Source organism: Penaeus vannamei, chromosome 7, assembly GCF_042767895.1.
Source record: "Penaeus vannamei isolate JL-2024 chromosome 7, ASM4276789v1, whole genome shotgun sequence".
Lineage (NCBI taxonomy): Eukaryota > Metazoa > Arthropoda > Malacostraca > Decapoda > Penaeidae > Penaeus > Penaeus vannamei.
Window position 1 is genome coordinate 9977942 of NC_091555.1, and position 10993 is coordinate 9988934.

Here is a 10993-nt window from a genome sequence, read left to right on the forward strand (position 1 = left end):
ATATATATACCCTGAAGAAACATTTACGTAAGACCATGCTGAAAATGAAGAAAACGAGTAGCTATGATTGTATTATGAAATCATAAACATTCCTGGCGATTAAATCCGTTTCTGGATATCTGTATTGTGTTTGTGTTTTTGAAAGCATTTTCTAGTTTGTGTGTGTGTGTGTTGAGACGGACAGACAGAGATAAAGAGAGAGACACAGAAACAGAGAGACAGAGATAGGGTGGAGAGGGAGAAAGAGAGAGAGGGAGCGGGAGATACTGAGAAAGATATAGAGACTGAGATATAAAGGCGCATTGAAAGAAAGGGAAATATATATATATATATATATATATATATATATATATATATATATATATATATACATATATATATACATATATATATATATATATATATATATATATATATATATAGAGAGAGAGAGATAGAGAGAGAGAGAGAGAGAGAGAGAGAGAGAGAAAGACCGAGACGGGGCAGACCGACAGACATACGAAGAAACAGACAAAAAATAGAAATCGCGAAAGAGAGGAAAGAAAACGCTAAAAACGTCTTAGAATTTCTTTAGAAAAAATCTCATAGTAAACCGTAAAGATCTTGCGCATTGGTACATTGGTTGTGTGTCGAAATAGTACATGAAACTATATTTTAGTGTGAAGCCTTGACATTTTTTATACCAAGTCATATTTTTTCCCCTTTACAAGATTATATTTTTTGCTGAGGATAGGCCAAGAGTGAAATGCTGCAGGATATCCGCATTGCAGTTTCTGTATAAGCTGCAGTATTTAGAAGTGTCTTGGATACGAACCGACAGAGTAAAGAAAATGAATGAAAAATCGAGGAAAGAAAAATAAATAAACATGCATAGAGTGCGAGATTTGACTTTTTTGATTTTAGCTTTAGGACTCAGTTTCTTTAATCAATATCGGTGCCATATTCTGTGTGTCGTAATTGTGTATCTTATCACAGACTACATAACCAAAGGACCACTTGAGATTAAACGTAATTACCATAGTTACTCCAAAATAATTTTCTCTAAAAGCTCTCGTTTTCTTTGACTAGAATCATATAAATTCATACAATGATAAATAAATGAATAATCTACACGTAAGAAATGAATCTATATAATTATAGTAATCAAAATAATGATATATGTAGTTCATAAATGCGTGCAGTCTAATATTACGATCTCGACAAAATATCAAACGTTTGTTTACCTCCGGGAAGAAGACGAAAGGACGTCACTCAAGCTCTTTCATTTTCATCTAATACGAAGATAATTCCACTTTTTTAGAAGCACAGACCGCAAAAAACAACGGCGAGATGGCAGCTCCACCAGCAGCACTTTTAAATAAGAACAAGAAGAATTTCATAGGCATGCCAGCGCCTTTGGGTTATGTGGCTGGTGTGGGAAGAGGGTGAGAAGAGATCATTTCTTTTTCCTTTTTTTTCCATATTTTACGCATAAGGTTGTTATTTTTTTGTTGTTGTCGTTTCTGATTAGGGGTTGAGTTTTCTCTGTGATGTATTTTTGTTTTATGATGTATCTGAGTAGTGTTATGAGAGGGAGATGTATATTTGGATGGGTAATTCGATAATCCTAAGTTATGCCGGTAATTCTGGTATTTTCTCTCGATATGTTAAATTGTGGATGTAAGATATAAATACATCAGTTGCTTTTATATTGGTAAGAGAGACTGAGACTTGCACAGAAGTACAAATGATCATTGTAATCTAGGCACAATTGGCATTTGTATAGAAATCTGTCTGGATATAATTCCCTTTGCTGAAGCTCCGAAAGTTGGTAAACTCCTATTATTGCTAGAGTTAATATGTGTCAGATATGATTAGTATCAGTAACTTGGTAGTGGCTTGCTTTTGAAACATGGTAAGAGTTAATGCTAGAGTTAATGTCAGATATTGTGATCAATATGGGTAACATCCAATGATTTCAAATATTCATGTGTTCCTTGTGCAAATGAATTGTCAAGATCTGGTTACCAGTTCCATCCATAATCTTGACTTAATGGTCCCAATAGCAGGGTTAAAATTGGCTGAAATAAGAAGAATAAAGAATAAAAGAGATGTATCTGACCGGTTTCGATTACGTCTTCGTCAGAAATATATGTATTTCTGACAAAGATGTAATCGAAACTGGTCAAATACATCTTTTGTCTTGTGAAGATATCCAGTCTCATTCATACCTTTTCTACATTTGTCATCATGGATATGGTTCAAGAATAGAGAACTAAAATGCCAAAAACCAGCACAAAAGAGGCTTGAAATCAGCTAATCAAACTCCACAGACATGCACTTCATCTTTGAAAGTCTACAGTCCAGCGCCTTTGTTTTAAATCTGTTTGTTTTTTCATGGTACAATTTTAATAGAACATTAACTTTGGTTAAAGGTTTTTGAAAAGATATATATAGTTTCATTTTAGGGGGAAGGCTGTGTCTAGTTTCTCAGATGGTGTAATTGAGGAAAACACGTAGTTTGATTTTTAAATGGATAGTTTATTAAATTTTTTCACAGGAGAGCATTTTACATTTCTAATGAAATACATTACTTAGTAACATAGGAATGGTTTGATACCATAGGAATGGTTTAACATCAGTATAGCATTTTAAATCATAAAAGCTTCACACAGTTCTTACATCCCCCCCCCCCCCCTAAAAAAAAAAAAAGTTTTGCAAGGCTACTTTTCAAAACTGCTTAGAACCATATCATCCTTTTTCATGGGCAACCTTGTTTCCAACCCTGGGATTTTGTGCTTTTATTTAGACATTAAAAATATTGTTGCAGTATTTTGAAAAGGGATATCTCTTGCCATTCAGTTGCCTGCTCTTCTTTATAGTATGTTGTATTTTGGAATAGTATTGCCGATTTACATGTATTCCTGTGTATCAGGGAGTTTAGCATAATAAACATACTTTTTACACATAGAAACAAAAAAAATTAACAAATAGAATGTTACTAGATAGATATTTCATTCTCTCTTAGTTACAACCGCTTGTTGAAGAAGACATGAAATTTCTGAGCTGCTTTTAATCTAAATAAGTTTTGGTTTGAAATTTGGAATATACTTATCATTTAAACTGAATTAAGGTAATACTGTTAAGTGAGATATTTGAGTTAGTTTGGATTATTGATTTTCATCTCTCTTAATTAATCTCTTGATTCATTTTGTCCCTCTTTTGTTCTTTTAGAAACGGCTACTGATTTAAAGCACATGTAATCAGTGTAATATAATCTGAAGTAGAAGATAATGCTTTTTATTCTGTGTCTGTTGTAGAACAATTTCATTTTATTTGTGTACACATTACTGTTTGTATTTTTGTTCAACATGTGTGCTAGCTACTAGTAAGAGACACTGAAATGAAGATCCCCCCCCCCCCCAAATGGTTGATCAGAAAAAAAAACTTTTTATTGCTCTTTTATGTAGTTTAAGAAATTTTTCTAAGTGACAGTGTGAGCTTGAAAATTCATTATATAAAACAAAGTTGTACCAGGAACAGTACATGATAGAAACACATTTAGTCATAAGGGATAATATTCTATACGGTATATATTTTCATTTTACCATTTAGTATGCTCTTACTTGTTATGAAATAAAGCCCACCTTAGAATTCTAACTATTGAAGCATAACAGCTTCATTATTGGTATGAGTGTCCCGGCTATACTTGCAGTTAGTACAGCCATAGTTTGGTTCAAAATTCACATGGCTGAGGCTCTGTATGTGACTTCAAAGGTTCATGACGTGTGTGAACAGAGAGAAATAAGCAATGCAAAGTATTAAAAAGAATTAACATAAAAAACATTATAGTTTTGAAAAAAATTCAGGGATAGAATATAATAATTAATATTTCATCTGATTTGTTTCATTCTCCTAGTTTTGAAACCATAATTGATATCTTGGAAATTTACCCAGTGTCCCAATTTCAGAGCCACTGGCTTCACCACACGTTCTGATATTGGTCCTGCTCGTGATGCCAATGATGTGTCGGACGATCGCCATGCACCACCTAGTAAACGGAAGAAAAAAGAGGAAGAGGATGATGAAGATCTTAATGATGCTAACTACGATGAGGTGATTATCTAGATTTGATTGGATAAATGGAGCATGTTTGGATTCTTCTTGCACCATTTTCATCTTTACTTTCATTTTCTTTTGTCTTTTTCATATCTCTTTTCATATTTTCTTCCATGCAAAAAGTTTGAATTTAATTATGTTTTCTTTATTATTGTTAGAACTCTGTATAGGGATTTTATAACCATACAATTCACATTTACATTTTGATTTCTATAAAATTCTCTACGACATAGCAAGTATACTGCCTTAATGTTATAATGGTTTTGCTATTTAGATTAAGCGAGAGGAATTGTGAAAAGTTATTTGTAACATTAGTAAATACAAAAAACTTGCTACATCATTAAAAGATGTATAGAAGAATTGGCTTTTTTCCAGAAGTGATAATCTAAGGATTGTAAATATATAATGAATTTTGTTTCTTCTTCTGATAATGGGGATTATTATTATTATAATTATAGTAATAATGACGATAATATTCTTTTTGCTATGATTTTATTTACTTTGATTTATGTCCTGTTTAGAATTAAGTGAAATATTATTATAGGTCTCAATGTGTGATATTTAGATCTTGTATGAGCACAGTAACAATAACTCCTCATATTAAAATGGTTTCAAATACACAGGAATAAGATATATTTACAAAACTTTAATCAGTGTAAGAAGAAGGAAGTTTAAAGTATTCTTTAAATAGCACAGTTGATTAAAGGAATTCATAAGTTATTTATTTATCATGAGCTGGAATAGGTCAATCTCAACTTGTCATTTCTTTTCAGTTCAATGGCTATGGAGGATCACTGTGTAGTAAAGATCCTTATGACAAAGATGACGAAGAGGCAGACGCAATCTATGACGAAATTGACAAGCGCATGGATGAAAAGAGGAGAGAGTACCGTGAGCAGCGCCTCAAAGCAGAGCTGGAGAACTACCGTCAAGAGCGTCCAAAGATCCAGCAGATGTTTACCGATCTCAAGAGAGAGTTGGCACACGTGAGTGAGGGTGAATGGAGTACCATCCCAGAGGTTGGTGATGCTCGGAACAGAAAGCAACGCAACCCCAGGGATGAGAGATTTACCCCATTACCAGACAGTGTCCTCTCCCACAACCTTGGAGGGGAGAATGTGACAACTATTGACCCAGGCTCTGGCTTAGCCTCGATGATGCCTGGGACGACAACTCCAGGCATGTTAACACCAAGTGGTGACCTTGACTTGCGTAAAATTGGACAGGCTCGTAACACACTGATGGGCATGAGGCTGAACCAGGTTTCTGATGCTGTAGGTGGCCAGACAGTGGTTGATCCAAAGGGATATCTCACTGACTTGCAGAGCATGATTCCACAATATGGTGGAGACATCAACGATGTCAAGAAGGCCAGACTCCTCCTGAAGTCAGTGAGGGAAACCAACCCTAACCACCCCCCCGCATGGATTGCATCTGCACGTCTGGAAGAGGTCACAGGTAAAATCCAGAGTGCCAGAAACTTGGTGATGAAAGGTTGCGAGATGTGCCCCAAGTCAGAGGATGTCTGGCTAGAAGCAGCTCGCCTCCAGCCGCCAGATATGGCTCGCGCTGTCATTGCTCAGGCTGTCCAGACCCTTCCTTACTCACCCAGAATCTGGATCAAGGCTGCTGATCTTGAGTTGGAACTAAAGGCAAAAAAGAGGGTTTACAGGAAGGCCCTGGAGCAGATTCCCAATTCAGAACTGTTGTGGAAGTTGGCTGTTGAACTGGAGGATGAAGAGGATGCAAAGATTCTCCTTAGTCGAGCTGTGGAATGCTGCCCAACTTCTGTGGACCTTTGGCTTGCTTTGGCTCGCTTGGAAAACTATGAAAATGCAAGGAAAGTGTTGAACAAAGCCCGTGAAAATAACCCCAAGGATCGCCAGATTTGGATCACAGCTGCCAAACTAGAAGAAGCCAATGGTAACAACACACTAGTTGGAAAGATTATTGAGCGTGCAATTTCAACACTGCAGGCCAACATGGTGGACATTAATCGAGATTTCTGGATCAAGGATGCCATGGAAGCTGAGCATGCTGGAGCTGTCCTTACTTGCCAGGCCATCATAAAAAATATCATTGGATATGGGGTTGAGGATGAGGATCGCAAACACACATGGATGGAGGATGCAGATGCCTGTGCTAGCCAAGGGGCTATAGAGTGTGCGAGAGCTATATATAGTCATGCCCTCTCTGTTTATCCAAAGAAGAAGTCTGTATGGTTGGCAGCAGCACACTTTGAGCGCAGTAGTGGAACAAGAGAGTCCTTGGAGACTCTGCTACAACAGGCTGTTACTCACTGCCCTCAGGAAGAAACCCTTTGGCTTATGGGAGCTAAGTCCAAGTGGCTGGCTGGTGATGTTCCTGCTGCAAGATCTATTCTGGCACTTGCTTTCAAAGCAAATCCCAACTCTGAAGAAATTTGGTTGGCTGCCGTAAAGCTAGAGTCAGAGAATAATGAATACGAGAGGGCAAGGAGACTCCTGGCAAAGGCCCGTTCCCAGGCAGCCACCTCGAAGGTGATGATGAAGTCTGCTCACCTTGAGTGGGCTCTGGGTAACCTGGAACTTGCAAAGAATCTCCTTGATGAAGGAATTAAGGAATTTGGAGACTTTGCAAAGCTGTGGATGATGAAGGGCCAGATCTTAGAACAGCAAGGACAAAAAGACAAAGCATGGGAGGTGTACAGAGATGCAGTCAAGAGGTGTCCCTCCTCTATTCCTCTGTGGCGGCTTTTGTCTTCCCTGGAGGAGAAGCAAGGGAAATTGGTAACAGCACGTGCCACCTTGGAAAAATCAAGAGTCAGGAATCCCATGAATGATGAGCTGTGGTTATTGGCCATTCGCTTGGAACTCCGAGCAGGCCAGCGCGAGGTCAGTAGAGCACTCATGGCACGTGCTTTGCAGGAGTGCCCCACATCAGGTAACTTGTGGGCACAGGCAATTTTCCTAGAAGATCCAGCCCAGAGAAAATCTCGTAGTGTTGATGCTTTGAAGAGATGCCAAGACGATGCCCATGTTGTTCTGGCTGTTGCTAAAATGTTCTGGATGGAGGGCAGGAAAAACAAAGCTCGCGAGTGGTTTAACAAAACAGTTAAGATTGATCCTGATCTTGGTGATGCTTGGGCATGGTACTACAAAATGGAAACTTTATTTGGAACACCAGAACAAAAAGAAGAAGTCTTGAAGAGATGCCTGGCTGCTGACCCTAGACATGGTGAACACTGGTGTGCAACCTCAAAGCTCATAGACAATTGGAGGAAGAAGACACAGGAAATTCTCCAGCTTGTTGCTGACAAATTACCCATTCCTGTTATGAACAGAGAGACTTATTAGGTTAAGATATTTCTCATGAATTGTCACATCATTTTTTTTTTTTTCTTTCATTCTTTTCTTTTTATGGAAAATTCTCTTTTTCTTTTTTTTCTTTTCTTTTTATGGAAAACAATTCTGATATATATTTACAATTCATCTACATACTATTTCAATTGTCAGGCTTGGACAGCATTATCAAGTGGAATATATGAGTGATATAATTTTGGAGAATGAAAAGTTACCAGTGAATCATAAAGAGCATTTTGTTTTCTATATGTATCTCATAGTACAAAGTAAGCTCCAATTTCACAATATGTACTCAAGTGGATTTTTTTTTTCTTGACTAAGTGTGAAAGTGTTTGTTATATTTTTCATTGCCTCCCTAGTGTTTTTTATTGTTTAATATTAGAAATTATTCCTGTTTCAGTGTGTAAGTAATGCAAAAATGAAACTGGTTTAATTTGCAAAAACAAAAGGATATTGTTTGCATTATTTGGCAAATGGTAACTTTGAAACACCTGATTTATATAGATATATTTATATTAATAAAACAGTGGTTAAAGTTTGATATTTTATTTCTTTTCCTATGGGAAAATAAATTTCACTAAACAATCTATTTTGTTTTAGACTTTAGTAGAAAAACATGTCCTCCCACACACTTCAAGTTTGTGTTACACAGGCAGTATCATTGAAAAGTAGAACAATTACATTGATAAGAGGAACAATAATGAATGAAAACCTTTCTCAAGCGGAATGTTGATGTTTCCTTGATTAATGGCAAATGCAAATTTCAGAAGAAAAAGAAGGAATGGTGTTAAAAACGCACTTTTTTATTGGCAACATTAATATAGCCGTGAGTTAATGAGTTAATCAAAATATTGAAGGACACTGACATTACAGTGGATTAGGCAATGTTGTGAAATACAAAGGCAATCTACAGAACTTTGTGAATCCTATGTATGAGTTTTGTCATGTTTGTAAAAACGGAAAGGTAAACAGCAATTCAGCAGTCAGGGCATATTTTCCAAATGTTTATCTTGGGGAAAGGGTAATAGAGAAGTAAGTCCGTCAGTGCAGGAAGTCTTGCCAATGCTCAAATGACGGTTTCTGTTATAGATGGATGTGGAGATATGGATTTGGTTGGGCAGTTGTGCAGAAACTCCTGATTCCATTCCTGAATCTCTCTCTCTCTCTCTCTCTCTCTCTCTCTCTCTCTCTCTCTCTCTCTCTCTCTCTCTCTCTCTCTCTCTCTCTCTCTCTCTCTCTCTCTCTCTTCCTTTCTTATTTTTTCTCACTTTTTCTTTCCTTCACTCTCTCTCCCTCCCTCCCTCTCTCTCTCTCTCTCTCTCTCTATCTCTCTCTCTCTCTTTCTCTCTCTCTCTTACATCTCTCTCTCTCTCTCTCTCTCTCTCTCTCTCTCTCTCTCTCTCTCTCTCTCTCTCTCTCTCTCTCTGTCTCTCTCTCTCTCTCTCTATCTATCTATCTATCTATCTCTTTCTCCCTCTCTCCCTCTCTCCCTCTCTCTCTCTCTCTCTCTCTCCCTTTCTCTCTCTCTTTCTCTCTCTCTTTCCCTCTCTCTTTCTCTCTCTCTTTCCCCCTCTCTTTCCCCCTCTCTTTCCCCCTCTCTTTCCCTCTCTCTTTCCCTCTCCCCCTCTCTCTCATCCTTCCCCTCTTCCTCTCAATATGAATATCAGTACTGGCATTGATAACCACAATGATCCCTCTAATGATGACAATATTAACAGAAGACAAATCAAGCAAAAGACAAAACCGAATGTCTCGCCAACATTGTGTCATCCCAACCCACGCAAGTTCCCGGATGGCCTTCGCTACTGGTCTGACTGGTGCCTCACTGGGGATCGCTTGTCTGGCAACAGCTGATGTTCTTTGTTGTTTATTTACATTCTTTGGCCTTTAAATTGGAGGAAATGCTGTTGCAGAATAATATAAGGTGTTGGTATATTTAGTTGTGGTTGGTATTTGTTTCGGGATCGCGTTTTCGTGTCGGGGAGAAAGGTTACGTTCGTAATGATTCAGCTGCTAATGATTTTGGATAATCAATCGGTCTTGCAACAGGGTGATGCAATAGGCGTGTCGGTGTGGTTTATTAAGATCCGGGATATCGTCGTCTGGTTGAAAGGTAATCAATGCGATTTATGTAGTATAGGAGGCGAGTGATGGAGTGTAGGTTAGTCAACCCTCCCTTCCTGTCATTCTGCCTCCTTTTCTCTCTTCTCCCTCTCCTATTTCTCTCTCTTTCGTTTCTTGTTCTCTTTTCTCTCCCCATTATCTCCTCTTTCTGTTTTCTTCTATTCACTCTTCTTCCCTTCCTGACACACTCACATCCTCTCCTTCTCTCTTTCTGTTTCATTTCTCTTGCTTCTCCACTTTCCTTTTTGCCCCCATTCTTATCTTCTCCTCTCTCTTCACCTTTGTCATTAATACCGCCTTTTCCCTCTTCTTCCCCATCCCTCTCCCCTCCGGTCTCTTCTTACTGCCCCCCCCTCACTTCCTCTCCCTCTGTTCCATTTCATTCCATTTCCTCCTCTCCCATACCCCCTTCTACCTTCCCTCCATTTCTTCCTCCCCTCTCATTTCCTCCTCCCCTCCCTACCCATCCCCTCCCACTTCCCTTCCTCTCCCATCCCCACTCCTCCTCTCCTCCCCTCCCTATCCATCCCCATTCCTCTCTTCCCTCCTCTCCCATCCCCACTCCTCCTCTCCTCCCTCCTCTCCCATCCCCACTCCTCCTCTTCTCCCTCCCCCTCCTTCCCCACTCCTCCTCTCCTCCCCTCCCTATCCATCCCCACTCCTCCTCTCCCTCCCCTCCCTATCCATCCCCACTCCTCTCCTCCCTCCTCTCCCATCCCCACTCCTCCTCTCTCCTCCCTCCCCTCCTTCCCCACTCCTCCTTCCTCCTCCCTCCTCTCCCATCCCCCACTCCTCCTCTCCCTCCCTCCCCTCCTTCCCCCACTCCTCTCCTCTCCTCCCTCCTCTCCCATCCCTCACTCCCTCCTCTCCTCCCTCCCCTCCTTCCCCCTCCCACTTCCCTTCCTCCTCCCTCCCCCTCCCCTTCCCCACTCCTCCTCTCCTCCCTATCCATCCCCTCCCACTTCCCTCCCCCTCCTTCCCCACTTCCCTTCCTCTCACTCCTCTCTCCTCCTCCTCTCCCATCCCCACTCCTCCTCTCCTCCCTCCCCCTCCTTCCCCCTCGTGGATACACCAACGCAGCCACCTGAGGATCTTATATCCCACCTGCGCTTCACCATGAAAACATTTTTGCTTGTTGGTCATTCGAGAATATTTTCCCGTTTGTTGATTTACCTCCTAATAGATTGCATATTACTTTTTTATTATTCGGTAAATCTATCAATAAAAGATAGGTAAGCTAATTTAAAAGGACAATACGGAAGGTTCTTTTTTTTTTTACTTTATTTTATCAGAACGGAATGCCAAATATCCAAAATGATGCGTCGGGATGGCCTGGCAGGTTAAGTACGTAATTGCTGGTTTTAATGAGCTACATGTTGGTGGTTCTGGGGGAGGGAGGGAGGGAGGGGGAGGGAAGGGAGGGAGGAAAG

The 10993-nt window shown here is 39.7% G+C and overlaps 1 protein-coding gene across 1 annotated transcript; it reads left to right on the plus strand.

The window, feature by feature from the left end:
• Positions 1 to 1206: 1206 nt before the first annotated feature.
• Positions 1207 to 7974, plus strand: Prp6 (pre-mRNA processing factor 6). The gene is made up of 3 exons (XM_027359167.2): positions 1207 to 1424; positions 3951 to 4095; positions 4872 to 7974. Exons 1-3 carry the CDS (start codon positions 1330 to 1332, stop codon positions 7431 to 7433), a joined length of 2802 nt encoding a protein of 933 aa, XP_027214968.1. The 5' UTR covers positions 1207 to 1329; the 3' UTR covers positions 7434 to 7974.
• Positions 7975 to 10993: the final 3019 nt, after the last annotated feature.

Excerpts from the sequence above, each read along its gene's own strand:
- Prp6 (XM_027359167.2), top strand. The coding sequence starts at position 1,330 with ATGGCAGCTCCACCAGCAGCACTTTTAAATAAGAACAAGAAGAATTTC. Across the intron at positions 1,425-3,950 it reads GTGGCTGGTGTGGGAAGAGG|AGCCACTGGCTTCACCACAC; the intron begins GTGAGAAGAGAT and ends TCCCAATTTCAG. Across the intron at positions 4,096-4,871 it reads ATGATGCTAACTACGATGAG|TTCAATGGCTATGGAGGATC; the intron begins GTGATTATCTAG and ends ATTTCTTTTCAG.